This window comes from Triturus cristatus, chromosome 3_2, assembly GCF_964204655.1.
Source record: "Triturus cristatus chromosome 3_2, aTriCri1.1, whole genome shotgun sequence".
NCBI classification, from domain to species: domain Eukaryota; kingdom Metazoa; phylum Chordata; class Amphibia; order Caudata; family Salamandridae; genus Triturus; species Triturus cristatus.
In genome coordinates, this window is record NC_140584.1 from 457206265 (window position 1) to 457233777 (window position 27513).

Here is a 27513-nt window from a genome sequence, read left to right on the forward strand (position 1 = left end):
ATTGCCCTATCCTGAAAGAAGAAACATTTCCCTTGAAACTGGGCCGTGATTCCTGAGTTGCGAGTTGTGCAGCTCCACCGTGGGAACAACAAGAGCCTGCCTGTGAGGCTCAAACGGACACAGGGAGAAGACTCCCCTCTGGTTGGTTGTACAGCGGCTTTAATTTCCCAAGGACTTCTTTTTCTTTTTTGTTGAAAATGTACCCCATTGGTCGTCCCATTTTTGAGGAGGAGCAGCCCTTTGCAGCTCTTCGTCCTAATCCTCATGGTCCTGTGTGGTCCTCCTGGTCCTCTGGATCCAGGATCATTTTTGTAATAATATGTCTGACTGCTTTCATAATTGTGTTAGGAATAATGTTTATTCTGCGAGAGAAAAGTTCCTCTGAGCAGTTGACAAATGTTACTTTACCCTTTCCTTGATTGATACTCTAGCCCTCATAAAGGAAACACTGGAAAAGTCTAGCGAAAATGTTTTTATTAGATATGTGCTGTTGGCTATTTTGAAGTTGAAATTGATGGTCACTGAAATGCATAGGAGCCTAGAAAATGTTTTTACTGGATGGTTCTAGGATTTGCTTAGGACTAGAAAGCAAATAGTTCTGTTTCTGATGATAGTAATTACTCTCTCCTGCTATCTGTATGATCCAATGCTCTGTTCCCTTTGTACTCCTGCTTATACCTTATACATACCCGCTTAACAATATTTAGAATGAGAAATGCCCACCAAGCAATGAATTAGGATACTGATAAATTTATGAAAAAAATTAATATGCATATTTCCTACTGGATTATGGGAAATGTCTTTAGCTCATGCTAAAAGGACCATCTGTTGAAGATTGCATTAATCTCTTAGCATGAGCTGAAAGCCATTTTGTACTTGGCAGCCATTTTAGTTAGCTATGTGCTGGCCATTTGCTATTTCCCTCTCCCAGAGTCTTGCACATGCTCAGATGTGCTTAGCTAGTAGAGTGCACCTGTTCCTAGTATAGAACTGTCAGGCTGTTCTAACTGATGTCAGCAACTTATTACTCCTCCTACTTGTTGACTGTGCAGTTTCTGTATGGCCATCTATGTGCATAACTCTTCTCATGTGTACTTGTTCCGCCTTTTTTCAGCCCCTGTGTGGGTATATAATGCCCCTGTTCTCTGTACTCCTTAGAAATGTCTCCTACAGTGATTTGAGAATTCTGTATGACGTATTTTTCCCTCTTCAGAGGTTAAATAAAAAGATGTCTTTTATATTACAGCTTCTGTGCCAATTTCTTCTTTGTTGGTTTAAAAGGACCTGGTGTATCAGTGAAGCCCCTGAGAAGGTTTTGATTTCTACAGCGCGGTGCCTGCCGTATTGTGCATGCAAATGCAGGGGGGTACCATAGGTACCCCCCATGTGCACCCACACCCCCCAATATGCTGGGAGCCCGCAACGGGCCCCTAAGTCACTGTCCACATGCCTTTCCATGGCGAATGCGACCGCCAGGGTGGGGGTCACATCCTAATCAGTGGGGCGGAACCGCCGCACGTCTGATGGCCGGTTTCAGCACAGCGAGGATGGCGGGTGGACTGAAGTCCGGCCACCATCCTAATGGGCCCCTAAATATATGTATATTTTTTTTTTTATGAATACACGTGCAGTAAAACAAGCAATACAGTACTGCACGAAGTAGCTGGTCTATGCCATGGGGTAGGTAAAATAGATCAAATTAGAGAAAAGAAATGTTGAGTGACAGAGTTGAAGGTAACTGGAAAAGTTACATTCATTACACTGATTTACTGTATTCAGTCATCAACGGCCCGTTGCGTACAAAAGCTGAAAAAACATTTCAAGTGTGCAAGAAAAAGTTAACAAAATGTTGGCAGACCTTGGAGTGTGGTAGAAGCAAATAATTATGCTTGGTGGTGACAGAAATCATAGTGTGGTGAGAATTCAAGGTAAAACTGAAAGACATGATAGCCACACTTGCTTTAATTGTTCTTGTTTTGGGGCCTTCCTGGTGTTGAAAGAAGGGAGTCTGATGGTGAAAAATGTGCCACCACTGACTCCATGCCAAGCCTCAGTTACATCTTGGCTGTTAAGCCATTCTCCTTGAGAGGTGATACATGACTTTCAGGCCCAATTGCCTCCGGTCTCTGATTTTGCATTGCAAGAACATCAGTCCATCTGATTAAGTCAGCACCCCTTCTCTAGAAGTATCCTGCAAAGACTGCCAGTCAATGCCAACCTTGTTGTAAAGTGCCTGAGTAACAATCCAGGCACATGATCTCTTCAGTTCAGATGAAGCACCTTTGATAAAGTCCCACTTTAACACACTACTGCAGCCACAAATGCTCTTTCCAATACGGTGGTCCTTGTACAAAGATTTAAATGAGCCTCAGAGTGTAACATGCATCTTTTCTTGGTTCTTCGTTGATCACTTCACATCTAATGTTACATTCATTCTCCGCTTCATTAGTTTCTATAGTGACATAAGATATGCATCCTCCTTCAAAGTCTTCCTTTCGTATGTTTCTGCTGTTGACAGGATACATGCCCTTGTACCAGAAGATATCGGTGTCATTAGAATGGCAACCGGGCATTTTGCAGCAAAGGATAACGTCTTCACCAGCCTTAGGGTTCTTGGTGACGCACTGTATTGTTAAGACTTCAGCCTCTACAAGAGAAAAATAGGAATGCAGGTAAATAATTATCTTAGGAGCTAAGATCTGCCTGTATTAATAAATATTTTGCTCTTCAGTTTGGCTTTTTCTATGGAAAATCAGGAAGGTATTAGTCACCTGTATTACAACTTCTGCAGGGTAACACTTTCTTGCTTTCCAAGGAACATGTGGGAGCAATGGTGCAACATGTGCTGCATGTAGTAAGACCAAGAAAACTTCTTCATTCCCTGCTTTTTTCTTCTTACTTTTAGTTCTTTTAAAATCCTATTTAACCCATGTAATTTTCAAAGGGTCGGAACTTCTGTGGTGAAGCGAAGGTAAATAGCAGATTCAAGTGCAAAGGGCCTCACTGAGAGGAGGGGAGAATTGGAAGTTCTATTTACAACCATGGGATGGCCCATCCACCTACTCTGGGTTCCTCCACCTTATCTAGAGAAGAGAATACTCTTTTCCTGAGAGCAGAGCTGCAGCCATACCTGCTATTCAGAAAACAATTGGACAGACCCAACTTCGCACAAATAGTGTCAGAGGGGTCGTCCCATTTAGGACAACACCTCCTACACCATTCAGATAGTATCCACTCTGTCGGGGTCCACCAAGCCATCCACAGCATGCTAAGCAGAAAAAAGCCCAGATATAGTTATGCTTTTTTCAAAAACAGACCATTCACTTTGGGTGTTATCTTCTGAAATAACATAAGGTGCTACAATCCTGCCTGCCCTCATAGCTAGGAAGGTGGACCTGATGTCCTATTCCTCCACCAAAACATATTCTGACAGGAGTGCACAAAGGGAGGTGGGGCAACTTTAAATTAGGACAGCCTGCAGTGGCTGAGGCAGCGAAGATGCTGCCGCACAAGCTATACAGCAGCTGCCCCGACTAAAGGTACATCACCAGCTAGGGTACCAGAACAGAATATATAGCTCTAAAATAACGCTTATTCTAGCTGCTTTCTCGACTCACAATGTGTTTAAAGATTTCAAATGAGTATATGAACAACAGAATGAACTAAGCAAAGGATTCAGAGAAATAGGTTTCTTGGTAAGCTTACTGAGCTTATTTTTAGAGAACAAAGTGTTCCAAAGCATTTTGGTGTGCAGCATCTTACATAAATAGGTAAACATCACTAGAGATGCCTGAAAGCTACCTTGGTTAAAATTAAGAGGGAAGAAAGTCATATAGGTTGGGTACAACCAATAATAATCAAGGTTTTATTGTTCAGTGGATGCAAATACAGAAAGTTTGTTTGTCCAGATTCTCGCTCTACAGCTGTGAATATCTGTTGACTAAATTCAAGTATTATAGCTACATAAAATTGTGCAGTACGTCATCTACAATGAAGGTGAGATAAAGGGGGAGGGATACATCTTGATGTATGGATATCAGGAAGTATTATTAGAATGTCAAGTAGTTCATCCAGTTTAAAAATCAAGTTGTAGGTTATTGCAAACTAGATGTGACAGAACTTTGAAACTTTGTTTAATTTCACTGTACTGCATGACACCAAGACCATGAAGGAACGTGATATCATCACACATTGCTGTTACATCTCATAAGATTTTAAACAACAAAATTTAACCTGAGCTGCCGTCCAAATATAATTTAATGTTGAAAAGATAATTCTTAATGAAAGCTAGGCATAATTGATGCCTTCAGGGCTCCCTTTATACCATAACGCCTCCTGATTAGTTAGACTCAGTCTTTTCTTCCTTGATATGAAGAGTGCACTCTACTAAAAATAATGACTCATATAGCAGTAGTTTTAATTCCCCCTTTTCTAATGTAAAGTCCTACCAGCAGCCCAGATGAACAAAATATTTTTGCACAAGTAAAATAAAAATAAAAATAGTACCAGGGTCTGCATGTCTTGCATCAACACTGTCGCTCCTAAGAACCCCCAGGCTCTCTGCCCCTCAGTTCATTTTGGTCTGTCATATTTAAGGAGTATGGTGCAGAGTGGTATGGACAGACCAGATTCATTACACTGATTACTTTCTTATTCCTCTACTCTCTTTTCCATGAGGCTCGTAGGAAGATTTTAAAGAACGCATTAATTTCTGATAGGGTATGGCAGCCTACAAAGACAAAAATTTAGCTGAAGTTATTCTTAAGAAGGGCCTCAGGAGCACAGAGTCCTAGAATGCAGGAGAAGAGTTTTTGAGCAGTCAAGCAAGGGAAGGTCAACTTTACACCATCTTCCTGAGTGATCTTGCTCTGCTAAATTTCTACGCTGCACAACCTTTTGATATGAATGGTGCAATGAATATCTCCTTCCCTCTGACCACTACCACCAACATCATCATTTTGGAGCACCTCTCTCTACGTCAAGACAGGGAATGCCAAGAAGGAGGGAAGAAAAAAAGTTACTGGATCATGGAAATCTGAGGGAACTTTTGTTGAAAATTAACAATATCAACTGATAAAATCTATTGGTATGAAAGACTACACAAACCTCACCAGAATACACCTCAATTCACAAATATTCAGCGATAATAGCAATTAGAAAAAACACGGCTAGACGTAACAAAACATTCCACATTCTTGTGCTAAACTGAGCAAAGGCAGATTAAGCAGATTCAGATGACCGTCAAAATGATTTCTAAAAGTGTGTTCTGAGAAAAATACATTCTGTATCAGAATTAGTATACTTGACAAAGGGCAATAAATATGATCTACACAAGTTGACTAGTATACCAGACATGGCCACGTGAGAAACACAAGACAACACATCAAGCAGTGAAATGGGTAAAAGATTGATCTCCTCAGTCCTATTTGCTGAGCACCACTGTACACACAGACTCACAGGGCTAGCATGCTTACTATGCACTCACAGAACCCAGGATACACACATGGGTCTCCTAAAAAGGAGAAAGATGTCTACAGGGGCCTTTCTACCCAACTCAAACTGCCCTGTTCCGCACTGGTTAGAAATATGTATGCCACGTATACATCTGATGCGGGGATGTCAAGGGGGAACAGATCTTGCTTCCATGTTTTCTGGCTAAGAAGTTTGTAAATGTGAGACTCTGTTGCACAGCTACCTATACTGTCATTGTACTAGATTGGACCATAAATTTAGATTTGTTGACTTTTTAATCTCCTGTTTTGTAACTTCTCTTTGGAAAGACTCTAAAAAAAAAAAAAAAAAAAAAAAAAAGATTGCTTTCCTTTGCCAAGAACCAGTAGCTCTTGAAACTTTTGGATCCTGGTGGTAAACATTATGATTGCATGATTGATATTAAATTAGTGGTATAGACAAACATGGCAATAAGATTAGTCTGCCTGAACCAGGCCGTCAAGCTCAGTGATTGATAGAAGGGGTGCAGAACAATGTCCTGTTGTTGAGAGAGAAGGTTCCTCCAGGGTAGGAGGTGGACTCACATCTAACTGAAGAATATCTGAAAACGACAACTAATTTGTCCACTTAGATCGTGAGTCCACAGGTTTGGTGTTCCACAGGGAAAGACAACTTTACATAGTCAGGAAGCAAAATTACTACACTTTGTGCAATGCTTGGAAGCAAAATTATCAATTCTTGGATGACCCCACAACTGGAATATAAATTTTCCGTTTTTACTGATTTTTACAGATAAATACAGACAGAAAACATTAATTTTCTTGTCTGTATTTATTTTTTAAATGTGGATAAAAACGGAAATTGGGTTGCTTTTTTAGTAATTCTAAATACTCTCTGCCACGACTGACAGGCCAATAGATGTGTGAATTGATAGGTAAAGGGATTAAATAGGAAAGGAATTTTAGTAAAGAGGCTTTAACAGCAGTAGATATGCACAAGGTTGATACTGAAGTTTGCATTTTTTCATATAAGTGCACTGATTTATCTTCTGTGGGTGTTCACATCACTGAAACCTGGCAGACATTCAAGCAGGAGTGCCTATTTATTGGTTAAATAAATATGGAAATACACTAATTTCAACTTACTTCGTCCACAAAACCCAAAATAAATATGGATAAAAACAGATAAAATTAGCAAAAAATAAATATGGATAAATACAGACGGAAATGGCAAAAAAATAAATACCATAAAACCGGGAGCCCTACATATAATAACAGGGCTATAGAATTGTTCAACCTAACCTGTGAGGGGTGTAATTTAGCCAGCAGAAGAGATTCAGCTAGGTGTTAGAAGCATGTTAGTTGAACTGCTGACAAGAACATTCTGTGCTACAATTCAAAACCACATGTCGATTGTAAGGAGACTCCCATTTTCCGAAGACACGTCAAAGATTAACAACACACTGGATTATCATGAAGTTAATCTAGAATTACTCAAACCTGACAACCACACTTGAAAAGAGATTGTGCATCACAAGAACGAGGAAAAAGACATCAAACTGCAAAGAAAGCAAGTTTTTTCCTGGTTTCCCTTCTATACTTTGCCATGGCTGATATCACTTCTTGGTAACGTCTGTGCCTGGAACCAGGGATTGTCTAAAGACATTATTTAATCTGTCACCATCTGCACCAATGGATAAAACAGATACGGCATGTATTCCAGTGAATGGCTAAACGCAGAGAGAGGCAGCAATCCACCATTGTTATGTTTCACTGCCCACCTTGCAAACACCCCTTCAAACATCATGCTATAAAAAACACCTTTTATACTTCTTTGCCCATAACCATTTCTGGATTAGGGTATCACTGGTGTTACAGCATTGTTTGACAGTCCTGCTTAAGTGTAACTCTAAAGGTCCTCAATTATCTCTTTTCGATCTAATCAACTGTAATGCAGATAATAATTTAAAATTCAATCATAAAACAAAGGCCTTGTTTTCGCAATTAATTCTAACACATTTTTAGGTTCAATAGGTTTGAAACAAGTGCATGACTATTGTTATCTTAGTTCTGGTGTTATGCAAGACTGTCATTGATGAAACTTTGTAGAACACAAGAACCGTGAATAATGACTAGCCTTTAAGGAAACCAACAATTCCATTAAAATCATGAACAAAGCACTTTAAACTTCATGTGTAATTTTTAGAAGACTGAAAGAAATGTGTTCTTTAGTTGGTATGCAGAGATCAATCCTGCCCTGTGGGGATGGTGATTGTTAGATAAGGACTAAGTAGGGTTTGGACATTTCTGCTTTGACCAATAAAGGACTTTGTAATTTGAGCAATTCATATAGGTATGGAACTACCAGGCATCTAACAGAAAGTGCCAGGGATACTTTCTTCATTTATGCAAACTCATGTTTAAAAAATGACACTGCAGCCCTTAATCTACGTGGACAGACGTTAAGCAAATCCAATAAAAACCCAATATCTTCAAACAATATTCCTACACATAAAGGGTTTAGATCTGAAAAAAAGAGGCTGTGGCAGGACACTTGTTGGAAAGTGGGTTATTGGTAGGGGCAAATGTAGGTCTGCCACTGGCAATAAGGCCACTAACACAGTAAAGGCTCAGTATAGGTCTTAGAAAATTGGGCCCGATTCACAGAACTAACTTAAGACAAAATCCTAAACTTACTACCATTTTGGTATTCACAGAAGGCACTTACTCATTTAGGTATTCACAGAAGTTAGGAGTCCTAACTTTAGGACTCCTAAATGCGTTCTGTGAATACCGAAAGTATTAAAATTAGGATTTTTCCCAGTTTAGTAGTAGTAAAGTTAGGACTACTAACTTTAGGACTGCTAAATGCCTTCTGTGAATACCGAAAGTCTTAAAGTTAGGATTTTTCTCAGTTTAGGAGTCGTAAAGTTAGGACTCCTAACTTTAGGACTCCTAAACTGAGAAAAATCCTAACTTTAAGACTTTCGGTATTCACAGAAGGCATTTAGGAGTTCTAAAGTCAGGACTCCTAACTTCTGTGAATACCAAAATGAGTAAGTGCCTTCTGTGAATACCAAAATGGTAGTAAGTTTAGGATTTTGTCTTAAGTTAGTTCTGTGAATTGGGCCCATTATTCCTATGCTCAACCTTTGGTAACGTGGCTGCGAGCAGACAGGCTTAACTTCAAAGACAGGTATGTAAAGCATTTAAAAACACAATTTCTGTAAATAATTAAGACACAAAACATAATAAAAATCCAACACCAATTTATAAAAATAGGAAGGAAAATGCTACTTACCAGTATGCATCTGTTCTTGGCATGTAGAGCTGCAGATCCACATACTTTAGCATAGATCGCCATCTTGTGTTGGGCCCGGATGTTTACACTTGTTTTTGTCTTAGAAAAGTCTTTGGAAGTCACGAGATAGGTGACCCCTCCTCTGAATGATAGTGTGCATGGGCATCGGCTCCATCTTCAGATTGTTTTTTCGCCAGCAGGGAAATGATGGAGTTTTGTGAGAAACAGAAAAGGATGCCCATGTGTGCTGTATCTAAATAAGATAATACTGGAACAGATAAAGGTAGCCGGGGAGGTGGGTGGGCATATGTGGATCTGCAGCTCTACATGCCAAGAACAGATGCATACTGGTAAGTAGCATTTTCCGTTCGAGGCATATGAGGTGCAGATCACATACTTTAGCATAGATCATATAACAGTACTCCTCCTTAGCGACGACCACCAGTATCTGTTGCAGTAGTTTGAAAAAGTGTTTTAAGTACAGCCTGGCCCACACTAGCTTGTTGTTGCGTTTGCACATCTACACAATAATGTTTTGTGAATGTGTGCGGTGTAGACCATGTAGCTGCTTTGCAGATGTCATCTAAGGGAATGTTCCCTAAAAATGCCATGGAAGCCCCTAGCTTTCTGGTAGAGTGGGCTTAAGGAGGAATGGATAATGTGTGTTTTGCTTTGTAATACCAAATTTGTATGCATTTGACGATCCATCTTGCACTACCAGATTTTGATATGGGATTGCCTTTATGTGGTGAGAAAGACACAAAAAGCTGTTTTTTTTTTTAGAAAAGGCTTTGTTCTTTCAATATAATAAAGGAGTGCTCTCTTTACATCTAGAGTATGAAGAGCTCTTTCTGCGACTGACTGTGGTTGCGAGAAGAATACTGGCAACTCTACAGACTGATTGAGATGAAACGGAGAAACGACTTTAGGGAGGAACTTGGGATTTGTCCTGAGGACTACTTTGTTGTGATGGAGTTGAAAAAATGGTTCTTGAATAGTTAGTGCCTGTAATTCACTGACTCTTCTAAGAGAAGTAATGGCTACAAGGAAAGCGACTTTCCATGTAAGATATTGCAACTCGCATTTATGCAGAGGTTCAAATGGGGGGCCCATTAATCTTGTGAGAATAATATTTGAGTTCCACACTGGTGAGGGTAGTACCCTTGGAGGAATTATTCTTTTGAGGCCTTCCATAAATGCTTTGATGGCAGGTACTCTGAACAGTGATAGATGTTATCTATTTTGTAAGTAGGCTGCTATTGCAGCGAGGTGTAACCTAATAGATGTGTATGCCAGATTATACTGTTGAAGATGTAGTGAGTAACATATGATGTGTTGAATAGACACATGTAATGGATTGATAGTGTTGAGGGTACAATATATCACAAATCTTTTCCACTTGGCTGCGTAGCAGGCTCTAGTGGTGGGTCGTCTAGCTTCTTTTATAACATTGAGACAGTCATGGGGTAGGTTAAGGTAACCAAACTCTATGACCTCAGGGGCCAGATCGCTAGGTTGAGCTGTGCTGGGTCCGAGTGTGTGATCTCTCCATGGCTCTGCGTTAAGAGATGTGGGGAGAGATGTAGTTTTTGGTGCGGGACTACAGATAGTTCCAGTAACGTGGTGTACTCCGGGTGTCTGGCCCATGTTGGAGCAACTAGGATGAGAGTCAGTGAGTGTTGCTGCAGTTTTCGCACCACTAGTGGAATGAGTGGGAGAGGTGGCAAGGCGTACGCAAATTTGCCTGACCAATTCATACATATCGCATTGCCTCTGGACAATGGGTGTGGATATCTGGCGGCGAAGCTTGGGCATTTGGCGTTTTCGTATGTGGCGAACAGATCTATCTCTGGTTGCCCCCAAGTTTGGAAAAATGGTTGAAGAACTTGTGGATGAAGTTCCGACTCGTGAATCTGTTGTGTCTAAAGACTTAACAGATCTGCTATGCTGTTTTGAACTCCTGGAACATGTTGGGCTAGGAGAAAAATGTTCTGTGGAATAGCCCATCTCCAAATGCTTTGTGCTAGTTGGGAGAGTTGCAGGCAGTGTGTCACGCCTTGTTTCTGTATGTAATACATTGCTGTCATATTGTCGGTGCGGACTAGGACAGCTTTGCCCAGAATGTGTTTCTGGAAGGACTTTAATGCTAGAAATATGGCTAGTAACTGCAGGTAATTGATGTGGAGTAACCTTTGTTTTTTTTTTGTTGAAACTTTTATTAGAAACCGTTGGTACACAATAAAATACAGACAAGGGCCTACAACCACCAGGGCCGGCCGCTATAGAGCCCGAGGGCCCGCAGTGCAACGCCACACATTCAAATGAACCAGCGGCAAAGCTCCCGGCAGTTCGTGAGCACATGTAACAGGCCGTGGCCATAGGCCAGGAGCAATCGGAAAAAACAGTTTCATTTTCTATTAAATATAAAACACACTCAAGGCAATGAGAGTCCGAAATAGCAGCGTGCTCTTCCCAGGACGGGGAACAACGTACAGTGTCTAAAGCAGTTCTTGTCTGGAAGCGGTAGAGGGGGGCAACGGGAAAACAAAGCATGGAACACACCTCACACCATCCCGCAGAATGTGTGTCTAGGGGGACAAAGCAATATCGACCTCTAATGGCAGAGGCGGGGTGCAGATACGTCCACAATATAAATTCCATGGACCCCATACCTTAGTCCATTTCCCTGGCTTGCCTCTCGCCACATACACCGTCTTTTCCCTAAACATACACCAGTCCATATTCTCCTTCCATACCTCGATCGTGGGCGGCCTCGGGAAGCCCCACAGCTGTGCGATGTTACGCTTAGCCACCATGTACCCCAAGGTCACCCACTGCGTCTGTGCCGCATTACAATCATTCGGTTCCCAGACATTCAACAAACACCTCCTAGCCTCTGGCAACAGGGCAACGTGCGTGACCTCCTCCATTACAGTGTGGATACCGTTCCAAAATCGCGCAACCTCCGAACACTCCCATAAGATATGAAGAAAGGTACCCGGCAGGCCACATCCACGCTTACACAGTCCATCCATCGAGTAACCCATACGCAGCAAACCGGGCCCCGTGACATACACTCTATGAAGGATCTTCAGCTGTACGAATCGTAAGCGGGCCGGGATCGCCACCTCTTTCGGGGAGGCCACCGCCGATACCCAGTCCTCATCGTCCAGTTCCAAGCCATCGCCCGTCCATGCCTCCCGCAGACGGAGCAGCAAGTCCGCGTGATCATTAATGAGTTTCTTATAAATCAGAGAAATAGTGCTGTCGGGCACTTAGCCATCCAACACTCTATCCTCCAGTGGGGAATACTCGGGGATAGCAGCAACGTCCGGAAAAACCGAACACAGCGCATGGTAGACTTGAGCATACCGGAAGTACTCTCTATCGTTTAATTTATATTCAGTTTTAAGCATTTCAAACGTTTTGAAAGACCCCTTCGCCCAAAGATCACCCACCTTACATATACCAATCATATCCCATTTCTCAAAGCCTTTCGATCTCCACAAACAACCCAATCGCCCAGAGGCATACAACGGCGTCGCCCTAGTCAAGCGATCCCTCCACCCCATCGCAGCATTCGCCGCGTGCCACACACGTACCGCAACCTGCGTGGGACCTGTCAACCGCGTGTCCGGGGTCACCGAGTACAGCGCCCTATTATAGTCCCCACCCGGGAGCAGAAATTTATCCATCTCGAAGGCCGGATTCAAGGCAGGACCGTATATCCCGTGATTCACCGCCGCCAACTGAGACGCCCAATAGTATCGTTTAATATCGGGGAGGGCGACCCCCCCATCGTACCAAGGGAGTGTCAACTTGGCGAGAGCAATCCGCGGCCGCCCGTCCCAAAACAGTTGGCGCTGAAGACCCTCCACCTCCCGGAAATAACGGGCTGGCACGACATCTAGAGTATTTTGCAAAGCGTACAAGAAGCGAGGTAGCGACATCATTTTAAACAATGCCGCCCGTCCGAGCGGCGAGAGCGGAAGTCGTCGCCACCTCGCGACGTCGGCCTTCAATCGCTGGAGGGGAGGGAGAAGGTTTCGCTCATAGCGAACCGCGGGATCCAGTGAGATAAAGATTCCCAAGTATTTGAACCCCAGGGTAGCAATCTGAATAGGGCAATTCCGTGGCAAGAGGGGGGCCTCACCCGAGAGGACGTAAACACACGACTTGGTCCAGTTGATGACCAGGCCGGAGTTGCGACCAAAGGAACTCAGTACGTCCACCAATACAATTAGCGACTGTCGGGGAGAGGTGAGATACAGAAGGATGTCATCCGCGTAAAGGGAGACACGGTCTTCAAACTCCGGCGTCCATCTAATGCCTCGCAACGACGGCTCCCAACGCAACCAGGCGGCGAGAGGCTCCAAAGAAAGTGCAAAGAGAAGGGGTGATAACGGGCATCCCTGCCGCGTACCTCTCCCCAATGCGAAGGGAGCCGACACCCTACCATTCACCACCACCTGAGCCAGTGGGTCAGCATAGAGTAATTTTACCCAACCAATAAACTCAGGGCCGAACCCAAATTTCGCCAACACGGCCCAAATATATGGCCACTCCAAAGTGTCGAACGCCATAGTAGCATCCAAAGATGCCAAGATGGCCGGCTCACGTATAAATTCCGCTCTAGCAAGCACGCCGTGCAACCGCCTCAGATTTAGAGCGGTATTCCGATGGGGTATAAAACCGGACTGATCCTGATGAATCAAGTCGCCCACGCCCCGAACCAGTCGATTAGCCAATACCTTAGCCAGAATTTTGGGTTCCGCGCTCAACAGCGAAATGGGCCTATAGGAGGCGCAGCGATCTCGCGGCTTCCCCTCTTGTGTATCACAACTATGTTGGCGAGGCGTTGGTCAGGGGGGAGGAATCCGGCCGCACGTGCCACGAAAAACATGTCCCGAAGATACGGCGCTATCTTATCGGGACGCAACTTATATAGTTCGATGGGAAGACCATTAGGACCCACAGCTTTACCCGAGGCGATCGAGCGAGTGGCCAGAGCGATCTCATCTGACGACAACTTCGCCTCCATCAATACTGCCTCAGCCTCCGATAGGGTTGGCAATGCAATGTCTCTAAGCAACAGATGGGAATCCTCCTCCGAACGCACAGAAACCGGAGAGTATACCCCGCGGAAATGAGCCGCGAAGCAGTTAACGATCTCCACCGGATCAGTCACACGCACTCCATCCATTCTCTCCACAACGGGCACCACCCTGCTCGCTCTCTCCTTCTTATCCAACCAAGCAATCAACTTTCCGGCCTTATCCCCCACATCATACAGTCGTCCTTGCTGCTCTCTACTCATCCCTTTAGCGGCTTCCGTGACTAGCGCTCTATAATCTGATTGTTTGAGGCTGAGAACATGCAATTTCTCATCAGTGACTCCCCGCTCCAAGTCCTCCTCCATTTCAGCTATTTCAGTTTCCAGGCGAACCACCTCTGCTCTCTTGCAACTCTTAGCATGGGAGATAAGGGACAAGGCCTGCCCCCTGATCACCACTTTATAAGCCTCCCATAGGGAGACGGCCGACGGCACCGACCCCACATTATCATTGAAGTAGTGATCAGTGGACTTGACAAGTTCCGCGCGGATCTTAGGGTTACGTAGATACCAGGGGCTGATGGGTGCCACTCTCCCCTGCGCCCCAGGGACGACCCTCAGTTGCAACCATATAGGGGAATGATCAGAAATACCTCGGGCTAAATGACGCACCTCCCCAATCATCCCAGCTTGGATCGCCGGCATAAGCATGTAATCAAGTCTCGAGAGACTCCCATGGGCCCCCGAGTGAAAGGTATATTGCGCCTGTCCCGGGTGCATCAATCTCCAGCAATCTACAAGTCCCAAAGTGTCCAAAAAGCCACTCAACCAGGCCTGAGCCCTAGGAAGATCCCTGGGGGGGTGACGGTCCTCCAACCCGGAGACAACGGCATTAAAATCACCCCCCAACACCAGAACCCCCCCAGGGAGTCCCAGGACCAAACGCCCCAAATCAGCAAATGTAGCCATCTGTAACCCCGGAGGCACATACACAGCCACGAGCGAAATAGTCCTACCCTCCCATCTCCCCACCAGTGCCACATAGCGCCCCCTATCATCGTGAAGCACCTCGTCCACTTCCAATGGGAGAGAGGCCCTAACCAGAATGCCCACTCCCCTAGAGCCAGAAGTGAAACCAGAGTGAGCAGCAAGGCGATAGCCCCTCCTATTTAGGGCATGGAAGGAGTTCCCAATCAAATGTGTCTCCTGCAGGAAAACAATGTCGGGCGAAATCCGCTTCAAAAACTGCAACACCACCCCGCGCTTGATCCTGTCCCCCAGTCCATTCACATTCCACGAAAGGATTCTCAATCCCCTACTCCCCATCCCACTCCCGTGCATGATACCCATATCCCGGAAAGCACAACCCGGATAAGTCAGCAGAGAACTTCACATTGCCTTGCGAAACAAACAAACAATCCCCAACAACCCCCCTCCCCCACAATCCCCAAACCACAACTCCCCCCTCCCTGCACCCCTGCTTGAGCCCAAACAGCCCCCCCAACTCGCAGTGTGCCTGTCGCCCTAACATATACCACAAAAAGAACCCCAGAAGGAGGAAAGGACCCCAATAAGCTCCCCACAACCCCCAAGCATTTAGAGGGCATATTGTGCCAAACTAGGGTCCAGTTGAGCCAAGGTACAAAACGTCACCAGTCCAGTCCATCACCCGGAACCAAGTTCTAGTCCTGCTCCACCAAATCCCGTCCGCTCTCCGCCATCCGACTGTCTCGATCCTGTCCCCGAGGCAGGGCATCCAACCAGTCTCCAACTGCCTCCGGCCGGTCGAAAAAGTGTGAGCGACCCTGGAACTCAACCCGCAGCCTCGCTGGGATTAACATCGCATATTTCAGCTCCATGTCCCTCAAGCGCCGTTTGACGCCCAAAAATCCCAGCCGTTGTTTCTGGACCGCTTGTGTGAAGTCCGGGTAAAAGCTGACATTGGAGTTCTCAAACTTCAGCGGCCCGGCCACCCTCGACGCCTGGAGGATAGCATCCCTATCCCGAAAGTTAAAGAGTCGGGCGATTACAGGCCGCGGGGGAGCACCCACCTTGGGCGCACCACCCGGAATCCTGTGGGCCCGCTCCACCGCAAAGAACTTGCTCAGTCCCTTGGGCGCGAGACGATTGGTCACCAGATCCTCAACAAAAAGATCCGCAGCAGATTCCTCCGATCTTTCCGGCACTCCAATGATACGAACATTGTTCCGTCTAGCCCTGCTTTCGGAGTCCTCAAGTCGACGGTCCGTCAGATCACTGGCTAGCCGCAACCTACGGACCTCCGTCTGCAGGGCGGCCACGTCCACAGTTAGGCTCGACGCCGCTTGACTCAAGGAGTCGACCCGCTCGTTAGTTTTGGACAGGTCTGCCCTGACCAAATTCACATTGATCAGGACCGCATCCAGTTTATGAGCCAGGGTATCAAACTGCTGACCCACAGCGGTCTTCATCTCCTCAATGGCGCCCATGACGTCCAGCAGGGTCAATTCCGACGATAGGCCTGAGACCTCCTTAGACCTTTCAGGCGATTTATGCGAGCCACCAGGGGATCCCTTTGCCTGCGCATATCGATCCATGTTATTGACCTGGGTATAGGCACCCCTCCGGGTTGACTTGGGTTTCGACTTGTCTCCGTCTAGTCTCGCCGCCATCGTCCGGAGGCCACCAAGGCCTGGACCCGCCCGCACCAGGGCAAAAGGGACCAGGTAGCTAATTCAATGGAACACAGCCGTCGCCGACAGTCAGCCCATGTATAGTCCGAGAGTCAGGCCAGACACTTCGCCGTCCGCGCCCCTCTGAAACACCAAAGTCTCTCAGCCGATATCAGAGAACAAGCTTGAAAACGAAAGTGAAAGTGCGGGGTCCGTGGCAGGTCAAGCCCAGCCAGCCGCTGTTGTTCACTTCGTACCCGGGCATTTCACCAGCTCGAGATCGGGGCCAAGGCAAGAGCAGGCCGCAAACTTCGGAGTGCAACCATTCCGGTTCCTGGCGTCCGATCTGAATTTGGAAAACGGGTGGCACCTCAGCGCAAGTTCATCTGCAAAAGCCCGTCAAATAAATCAGGATTAAGTCAGGATAGACGTGGGAGGTTGCGGAGGCCCTCGAGAGCCGTAAGCCTACGCGGCCATCTTGGTTGCGCGCTAGGCTCCTCCCCTCGGAGTAACCTTTGTTGAGGTGTCCACCTGCCCTGCATGGTGTGATGTAATAGATGAGCTTGATGAACGGTTGCCGTTTGGAAAGGTTTTTGGTGTTCCACCACTGCAGAGAGCGATGCGTGCGACTGTCCACCAACACCAGATCTGTTAGTTGACCTTGAGCCTGGTTCCACTAACGTGCTAAACATTCCTGTAGAGGACGCATCCGGAGTCTTGCGTGAGGTACTATGAATATACAAGAGGCCATCATGCCTATTATCTGCATGAACACTCGAGCTGGGAGAAAGTGTTGCAGCAGAAACTTTGTAATGAGGCTTTGTATGCTTGCTATCCTGGTTGGACTGGGATATCCAAGTGCTTTTGAGGTGTTTATTGTCGCACCGAGGTATTTTTGTGTGTGGGACGGTTGTAGGTGAGACTTTGCGTGGTTTATGGTAAACCCTAAGTCGTGAAGCAGTTGGATTGTGGCATGAGTATGGTGTACACACTGATCGTATGACTTGGCTTTTATTAGCCAGTCATCTAGGTAGGGCAAGACATGAATCTGTTGTCTTCCCCGGGGAGCTGCAACTACTGCTAGACACTTGGTGAAAACCCTGGGTGCTGTGGTGACCCCGAATGGGAGTACCGTGAATTGGTAGTGCTGACCGTCCACTACAAACCGGAGATACTGTTGTTGGTTTTGCCTCTACTTTTGTTATTGTTGCCTCTATAGCCTCCTCTTTGGTAACCTTTGGTGAATGTGATTTGGGCAGGAGCATTATAAGACGTGGGGGGGTTGTCAGAGGAATAGCCTCTGGAGGTGCCTCTGTAAGAGGAGCAACAAAAAGAATGTGTGGGAGCTTGCGATTGCAAAGCTCCCATTGATTTGGCTGTGTCAGTGTCTTTCTTCATCTTTTCCAGAGATGAATCCACAGCAGGACCAAAGAGGTGTATTTGGTCAAATGGCTGGTTAAGGATGGAAGTTTGCACCTCTGGCTTAAACCCTGAAATGCGTAGCCATGAATGCCTACGTAACAGGACACTTGTGTTGATGGCTCTTGAGGTGGTGTCTGCGACATCTAGAGCACACCGAATGGAGGTGTTGGTGATGAGCTTACCCTCCTGTATGAGGTCGTTGGCCTTAGTTTTATATTTGTCAGGGGGTGTTGCAATAGTGTTTCTAATTCATCATAGTGTGTCCTATCGTATCTGGCCAACTGTGCCTGAGTGTTAGCTATGCGCCATATATTAGCCACTTGTGACGCTGTACGCTTACCAGAGGCGTCTAAGAGCTTTGATCCTTTGCCGGGTGGTAGTGCATCCCCCGATGTTTGTGAATTGGCCCTTTTTCTGGCAGTGGAGACCACTAGGGCATCCAATGGTATTTGTCCCCTGATGTATATAGGGTCTGCTGGGGCAGATTTATACTTTTTCTCAATACTGGGGTTAATAACCCTAGCCCTAACAGGGTCTTTGAACACGTCTGTGGCATGTCTAATGACTCCCTTTAACATAGGAAGAACAGAAGTGGACTTTTGAGCTGTATCAAATGTGTCCATTAAGAAATCTTCCTCCACAGGGTCAGTATGTAAATCCACCCCGTGGTATTGTGAAGCCCTATGAATGAGTTGGTTGAAACCCATGGTGTCCTCTGGAGGGGAAGGTCTAGAGGGATAGATGTCCTCTTGTGGTATATTGGGGACGTCTGGTATATTATAATCATCCCAGGGGTCTGGGGTTGAAGGCGGACTAGGATCTGGGTTATCGTCTGCATCCACCCCCCCATCATCTGAGGTGGTATCATCATCTGCTGGTGGAGGAGATGAGCGTGGAGATGGAGAAGGGGAGTGATGTGGAGGGGGAGCCAGAGGAGGAGGTGGTGAAGGGACTCTGAGAGGAGATGTTGCAATGTCTCTCTTGTTTGGTGGAGATGGAGCTGGTAGAGGCATGTCCATTGGTCTCTTCTTAGGGCTTATAGTGAGTTGCCCTGTTTTAGGATCCTTAATAAGCATTTTTTGCAGTGGATCTGGTTGAAAAAGTCATTCTGTTTGAGGTTGACCTTTAGGTGCCGATTTTTTCGGTGCCGAAGGTTTACGTGGCACGGATTCTGAAGCAGATCTGTGCTCTATAGGCTTAAGAGCGTGAGGTTTTTTAGTATCTGAGGGGGCCTGCGGGACCGGTTGTTGTTTCAGTTCCGAGGGTGTTTTCGGTGCCGGTGGTGTTGTACTTGGTTCCGATGGCTTTTTCAGAGCCGATCGCTGGGTACCAGTATGTTTCGGTATTGATGTGGTAGTCGGCACAGTGGAGGAAGAGGGTTTATTTTTCGGTGCCGGGGTCTTGGTGTCGGCTCCGACAGCAGGCTGACTCGATCCCGAGTGGCCTGAAGGCTTAGTTGTAGACTTCTTTGCCAGGCCCGGAGGCGGGACGTGAGAAGTAGTGTCCCGGTGAGCACCTAGGCCTGAAGGAGAAGGTGTCATCGAAGCCTTTTTGGGGGTTTTAGGGAGGGGGTCGGGGTCGACGTCAGTACTTACGACCCGCTGCCCAGGAGTGATGTCTTCGACGTCGGGGTCATCTTCGGAGTTGTTGCCAAGGTGTTGTTTGGCCCGCTCCTTCTCTGGTACATCGACGCCCTCGTGGAAGATGTCGTCAGGAATGGATGTCGACGAGCGGGTCATGGTTCGTCAAGCTCGATGGTCACGAATGGTCTTTTTGAAGTGGAGGGAAGCACAAGCTAGACAGTCTCTGGCCTTGTGCTCCGGTGAAAGACATAGGTTACACACCTCATGAAGATCTGTGTGTGGAACCTTCGATCCACACTGAGGACACTTTTTGAAAGGAGTCCTTTCCATGAGCCACGTTCTGTGGCCTAGGTAGGCCTGAAGGCCTTCGTCGATGACCGGAACCGAAGACTTCGAAGTTGAAGATGCGCGTCGATTAGGAATCGCGATCGAAAACAATACCGGAGAAAGGTGAAGGATTGCGCGTCGAAAGTTGTATTGTTCACGGTACCGAACTGGAGCGCGAGAAACACATCCGAGCCCGATGGCGAAAAAAAACAATCTGAAGATGGAGCCGATGCTCATGCGCACTATCATTCAGAGGAGGAGTCACCTATCTCGTGACTTCCAAAGACTTTTCTAAGACAAAAACAAGTGCAAACATCCGGGCACAACACCAGATGGCGATCTATGCTAAAGTATGTGATCTGCAGCTCATATGTCTCGAACATATTTTTATCTTTAAAATGACACCAAAACAACAAAAATCCAATATAGGGAACCGGAGATATGAATTTTCAAAGATTTAATCAAGTATAGCACTTAGAAGATTATAGCACCATATTGTGATACCTGCTCACGATAGACCGGGGCAAAGTCAAAGTTTCAGGCCGACTGCCTTTTCTGGAGCTTTTCTCCTCGAGGCCCCTCGAATCTCCCAGCCAGTCTGGATTCCGTGAGGGTTCATCGGATTGACTTGTGACGACTTCCCGGTCAACTTCCCTGAAGCGGGTCTTAGAAAATGTTTCAAGATCGCTTCAGCGGGGCAATCCAGGAATCCAGGCTGACACGCGATGGAAGGCAGGTGGCTTGGCGTTCGCAGTTGCTCCCGGTCACCTGTTCTACGAGCAGACTTAGAAACTTTTCTGGAGCTTTTTCTCGCTGGGTCTCTCGATGCTCTTCATGTAGCCGGATCCAGTGAGGGTTTTCGGGCTTCAGATTTCTTCTAGTGCCGGTCAAACTCTGGAAGTTGGACCGATGGAGCTTTTAGCAGGACGAACCTGGATGGCTTGGCCGGCTCAGAGTTGAAGGAAGGCGGCCTGGCTGGCCAGTTCAAGTCGGTCCCTCCATGGAGTTTTTTCCAAAGTTGCTCCAAAGTTTGGAGTACTTCTTGAACTTCTTCCTGAAGTTCCTCAAGGGGTCCCAAAGTGTCTCAAACTCACTCCAAGGGTCTGTAAGCTCCAAGATGGTCCTTGAAAGTTGAGTTCCCACAATAGACTGGTACAAAACCCTTACATATCCACTGGTAGTTCTCCAAGGTGTAGAGTTAGTTGGTGATGTTCCAAATTAACTCTTTTAACCTGTAGCTTTCAGGGAGTACACTCTTTAGTTCTTTTTCAGCAAGATAATCCACAGGGCTGTAGTTTCAGATGGTGCAGTCTTCAGAGGCCAGGCCTTAGAAATCTTTGCACAGCAAAACTTCTCAACAGGGCACTTCTTGCTTCAGTAAGTTTCAAGCAGCAGATCCGTAGGGCTATGCCCCTCTCAGATACTTATTCCAAGTTCTCTGGGTCAGGCAGGAGGTCACTTCTGACCAATGGGAGCATGGTAACTCCTCAAAGATATGACCACATCCTGTAGAGAGTGGCATTATTTTGTCCCAGAGTGCATCAAATCTTGCAAATCCGTAATGGCTGATTTTCCAGCAAGGAGGTAAGAGCTGACTAAACACACCCCTAGGATGGCTAATTTACCTAGACTCTCCCCCCTACACCTGCTCATACCTTCCTTAATCCTACCATCTGCCTACGGTGGGAAGTTCAGAGTTGTTGACACTGTTCTCTGCTCTCCTCTTTGAAGAACATAGCTTACGACTCCTCCCCCTGGCCTGGCATTCCTATGGAACAGCACACTGCCCTGCCAGCAGAGCTTGTTAACCCCAGGGGCTCTTTATCACCTCTACAAGGCTAATCCACTTAACTCTGACCAATCAGGGCAGACCACTGGAAGGGTAAATTTGGACTTACAAACAAGAAAGTCTTATAACTTCTTGTATGTACAATTTAGGATAAATTCAACAACATGATATTGTTGGATTTATTAATACCATTCTGGGAAGTCTTTGAATGTTATTTCTAGCCCTCTCCTATCAAGAGTTATTAATCAATAACTTTCTACCATGTTAACCTATGTAGCAGGGGATTTGCAAAGGGAAAAATGACTTGGGACATTTTTCCAGCACCAGGACTTACAAAAACATATTTTATAAGTACTTTGCTTATATCCACATGGGACAACTAGGAATCTGTAGAAATATTGCAGATCCTCCCTCCACAGGGCTCCTAGCATCAAAGTCAAATTTGTGCAGCACTTTTCCACAATGAGAAATTTCACGTAACCCAGGGCATATAAAATTCATTTTTATAAGGGTGTACCTTATAAATATCTGACCCCTCACCCCTGGGACACCTAGGGGAGACTGTGGGGGTTCATAATATGCCAAAACATTGTAGGTTATCTATTTTTAAGTGCCCTAAACCCCAAAGTCGAGTTATGGCACAATTTACTTTTTAAAAGCAGTCCTGGCACCCAGTGCTGCTTTTAAACGGACCTCAGTCTTCAGCAGTGCACACATGCGAGTGCAAAAAGAGCTGCTGGCCTCTAAACTGCCATGCCCCAGGATACTAGAGACTTCTAGGTAGTGTCAATCCCCCTGCCCTATTATATACTAGGGGCTTATAGGTTAGGTCATGCCAATCACAGGGGTACCCCACCATACCATTGTGTATCCTGGTGTATGTAGGTGTTTTACCTGTATTCTAATGTGTCTCTCTCAGCATAGCACTGACCCTGGGCCTGGTTAGGCAGAGGCCAGGATCAGTCAGAGTCAGTTACCACCAGTATCAGTCAGCAAAAAGTTGGGGGGCGCCCAGGGCAAAGGATGACTTTGCAATAACACTCGACGGGCAAAAACAGATGGCCTGGCCCAGGGATTACTAGGAGCATTTCCAGAGAGAGAAGTACTCTATCAGACATGGAAAGGTGGTAGTATGAACTGAATGCCACAACTACGTCTCACTGCTGCTTGGTGTGCAAAAGTCCAGGAGAATGCGAGCATCAAGTGGATGTTTAGGACATTGGTCCACATAACCAATAATAATAGGGCAACCCTCGCATCCACTAGGATTATGTGCACATGAATCAATTGTTATTTTATGGTATGGATATTTGTAGAGTGCACAAATCACCCTGGAAGGTAGCCTGTCGCTCAAAAGCAGGAGCGGTGTTACACAGCGTATGTGGAGGATGTGTGCGTTAGGAGTGCGGCTGAGCAGAGGTGCCGGGTAAGTATATGGAAGTTAATGCAATTGATGAGTTAAGTGTGGCTGATGTGCAAGGCTTTGTATGTGTGAGAGAGGAGTTTTAAGACTATGTTTTTGGATGGTGAGCCAGTGCAGGTCTTTGAAGTGCAGGATGATATGGGTGTGGGGTGGGGCGCAGCCTGAGTGTGAGTCCGGAAGCTGAGTTCTCTATGGTCTGGAGTCTTCTGGTCAGTTGCACTTTGGCATCCTGGAGCTGTGGCACATATTCTTCTTGACCTGTCAGCAGTATTTGATACATTTGACCATTGGGGTGCTGATCAACTGTATCACTACTCTGGGCATTGAGAATAGGGCTAAATCTCTATTGACATCCTTTCTTACTGATAGATCACAATCATTAGAGCTGGGTAACTACGAATCAGCTTCCATCTTTCTCCCCTGCGGAGTTCCTCAGGGTTCATCTATCAGTCCAACTCAGTTTAACATTTATGTTACAGAGTTGGCTCTTTTGGTCAAATCCTTTGGCCTTGTGTTAAACTCCTATGCCGATGACAGCCAAATTGTCATGTCCATCTTCAAAAATGGTACTGAGGTCTCGGCCACTTTTCATGATGGCATGCTAGCAATTAGGTCCTGGATGTCCAGACACTGCCTGAACCTTAACTCAAATAAAACGGAGGTAATCTTTCTCCTGTCTTGTCCTCTAGTTGGTGGCCGAAGGAATTGCGATCTACCCCATCCCAGCAACAAAAGCAAAAAATCTAGGTGTGTTACTAGATAGAAAGCTAAACCTCAAACCAAAAGTCAATTCTCTAATCTACTCCTGCTTCTAACTGCTCAGAATGATTAAAAACATATTCCCTTTTATCTCAGCGGAGCCTAGAAAGACAGAACCACGGCATTAGTCCTTTTAAAACTGGATTACTGCAACGGTTTTTATGTTAACATGCAGGAAAAAACCTCAACAAGCTTCAGATGGTTCAAAGTGTGGCGGTAAGGCTTCTTTCGGGGACCACTAAACTCAACTCGGAGGCCAAAGAAATTCAGCAGTTGCACTGGCTTCCAATAAGAAGACTTATTCAATTTTAGGCACCGTGCATAGCCTACAAGGATTTGCATAATAATGGTCCTGAGTTCCTGAAGCACTCCTTTCAGATATACACTCCTGGCAGACGGCTGCGCTTGCTAAGGGCGAATCTAATGACCACTCCCAGAATCCACAAAGCGTGTTGGAGAGGCAGGAGCTTTGTTGTCAGAACTACAAAGCTCTTGAACAATCTTACCTCCCACATCAGAGCTCCGCCCACACTGATCTTCTTCAGAAAAGAGTTAAAAACGTGTCTTTTTAACAACTAGGCGCCTTTCCTGCTCAGTAGTAGTCAGCGCCAAGACACCTCAAGGTTACATGTGCATGTTACAAAATTCTGTAACATAGCATAACAATCGGTGTATGAATTTAAAATGAATAAGACAGAGGCGATAGTTAGGGGCTAGTGCATGCAACTGGGCACAATAGTAGTGCTACTGTGCATTGCATCAGCAAGGGGGTAATGTCGATATACCAAGCGCTTTTGCTCATGAGAGAGCGTATAGGCGCTGAATTCTGCATGGCAGTATATCATTTCTTAACAAGTCTACCGAGGAGATGGGGAGGTCAGAAACATCTCCAGCACCTGGACATGGAATGTAGGCGGGGCCTCAGGAAACGTGGTATGAAGCGCTCAGGTGGCAGAGTGCAACTGACAGTATGCAAGTGTATCTAGTAAGGTAGCATTACCGCCCTGCAAGACCTCCTTCGGTGTAAGAAAGTAGCCGTCAGGGTCGATTGCACCCATAGTTGTGAGGCTTAACGTACTCAATCTAGCACATATCTCGGGTCACTCAATGGGTGGTAACGGGTGTTCAATAATTGCCACTGATGGGCCAAAGAGACTATCGACATGGGCCCTGCGCCGCAGCTCCCCCCCATGCCCACACCGTGCACACCACAGTGTCAATTCTCTCTTGTGTATGCTCAAGAGGCAGGAACAATGCCATCTGCAAAGGGCCACGCGATCACATTCAGGGGGCAGTGTGGGCCAGGAATTGAATGGAAAACAGCCAATAATGGGCGAACTGGGCTTGTGTGCTGAAATAGTATAAGTCCATGTCAGGGGAACCTAGGCCACCCTGTTCATAATGGAGTGTCATGATCTCGCAAGCTATGCATGGCTGACCACCTGCCCAGGCCAAGGAGATAAGACAGAATCTGATTTCTCGACGGAGGTGAAGGTGCAAAGGAAATGATAGATTAATAAAAAGGTAAAGAAATTTGGGGAGAGTTATCAGTTTCGTTATGGCCTTGAGTTGTCCACTCACCACAAACCATAGAAATGTTCAATGAATTGAGTGGATGGGAATATGGACTTAAGCGTCCTTCAATTCGAGGGCACTCATGAAGTCGCCTTACCGCAGCAGAGGGATGACATCCTGAAGTGTGACCATGTGGAATGTTCTGGAAAGACGTACTTGTTGATGGGCCAGAGATCGAGTATAGGCCAGAGGGAGCCATCTTCCTTGGGAATGAGAAGGTACGGGAAGTGCACCCCTTTACAGCAATGTAGTGACTGCACTGGCTCTATGGCAAATAGTGAGTGCATTTCCTCTTGGAGCAGATGCTGGTGTTCTGTGGACAACTTGTGTGCGCATGGGGTAAAGTGGGGTGGTGTTTGGGTGTGTTCTAAGCAATACCCCTCCCATATGATGTCTAGAACTGATCAGTCAGCGGTAATTGCGTCCCAGTGGAGCAGAAACCTCTGCAACCAGCCCCCAAAAGGTGTTGGAGGTCGGGGGGGGGAGGAGAAGAGCATCACGGTTCTGGGGTGGTGGCTACTTTAGGAACTGCCCCTTTGCTTCTACCCTTACTAGTGGCCCCCATACCCTCCCCTGTAGTAACCCAGCGAAGGAGCCTTCTGCTGTTGTCTGGTGTGGGTGTTGTAAGCCTCAGGCATGGCAATTGTCTTGGTTGTGTCGCTGTCCTGTGGGCAGCGCAATGAACCGTGGGCAGTGGGGGACTATAGGGCACCATGGCTTTAGCTGTATCAGTGCCCTTCTAGATCTTTTCTAGCATCTCGTTAACCTGAGAGCCAAAAATATGCTTGCCATCAAAGAGCACATTCAGAAGGAATTACTGTACCTCCAGTTTAAAACCAGAGATACCTAGCCATTCATTGCGGCAGAGAAGGAGACTAGCATTCTTAATGCTGCAAGCAGCTGTGTCCACAGCATCCATAGTGCAACGGATGTTGGTATTGCAGATAATCTTTCCCTCTATTACCAACTAATGCCTGAACCTGCCGTGTTGCACTGCTGGGGGATCAACCTGATAGGTCAGGAGCCTTGGGGCCATAAGGGGGTCAAAGGGAGACCCTGGACAGTCCACATCTCCTGAATATAGAAATCCCAGTGGTGAATGCAGGTGATGGTCCATAGGCAGCGAGGGGGAGGTATGAATTGGTGGAGGAGGCTTGGAAGAGCCAGGCAGCAATGGAGAGGTGCCTCTGTCCTGGTACTGAAGCTTTTGGAGCGCCAGCTCCAATGGAGGGTGGAGGGCTTCCTCAAAATTCAGTCTCCTCTTGAGGGGATCCTTGTAGAGCAGGCTTAGCCAGGATCCTGCCCGGCTGGATGTGGATCCTCTGCTGGCCAGCGCCTAGATGCTCATGGAGCCTCTGCAGGATCTCCTCAAAAGATAGCCTAGTGGGGGAGGAGCCAAGATGGCGACCGGGATGGCAGCGTAGATTCCCGGCTCCGTGAACCTCCGCATCCCGCACGGATATCCTGCATGAGATCCTTACTCTGCGCTACGAAATCGTGTTCGTGAACGGAAGTGGCAACCGATCGTATGACTCCGAGGTCTCTGACTGCCGTACAACCGGAGAACTCTGCGGTTGAACTTTGCGGCCCGTGCGGTCCCGAAGCCGGGACCTCGAGTGGACGCCTTGGCCGGGTGGCAGTTGAACAACAGCGGCCTGTGGTGACTGGGTGGAGTCGGTCCACCGAAGCGGAGCTCCCCTCGGCCTGCATTTTGCTGTTGCGGACTGATGACATGCCCGGGTGTACAATTCTCGGATTCTGTGGCGATTGCCCCTGCCTTTGACGGTGAGCTGCCCGGACGCCGTCCCTGGCTCGCCCTGATCCTTAAGGGCTGCTCCCGGCTTTCCGCGGGAGCTGGTCCGTGGCGGAGACGACTGTTGCCCGTGACCGCGCAACGGCTGAATCTGTACCTGCCCCGGGATCCCTGTCTTCAGCGACGTGGACCTTGAGGCGTTGTTCCCGGGGTCCTGGCCCCAATACGAGTCGGGCCTTCCCAGCGGCCATTTTGTCACGATGCAGCCTACCATCCTCTCCGCTGGGACGCAGCGAGACAGGGGGTGTGTGACTTTCGGGAGTGTGGCGGAGCGATCGGAGGGAGCTGCTCTGGGGTACGGCGACCTCCTGGAGGCCCTTGGTGCCCTTCATTACTCCTTGGCTCATGGCGCCGGGATCCTGGGGGG

At 46.8% G+C, this 27513-nt stretch overlaps 1 protein-coding gene across 2 annotated transcripts in view; it reads right to left on the reverse strand.

The window, feature by feature from the left end:
* Nucleotides 1-1747: 1747 nt before the first annotated feature.
* Nucleotides 1748-27513, reverse strand: part of LOC146857534 (uncharacterized) — a 364382-nt gene continuing 338616 nt past the window's right edge. For both annotated transcript variants that reach the window (XM_085648076.1, XM_085648077.1), the window contains one exon: nucleotides 1748-2647. In XM_085648076.1, coding sequence (XP_085504202.1) covers nucleotides 2358-2647 — 290 coding nt within the window. In that variant the 3' untranslated portion in view covers nucleotides 1748-2357. The remainder of the gene's footprint in view (nucleotides 2648-27513) is intronic.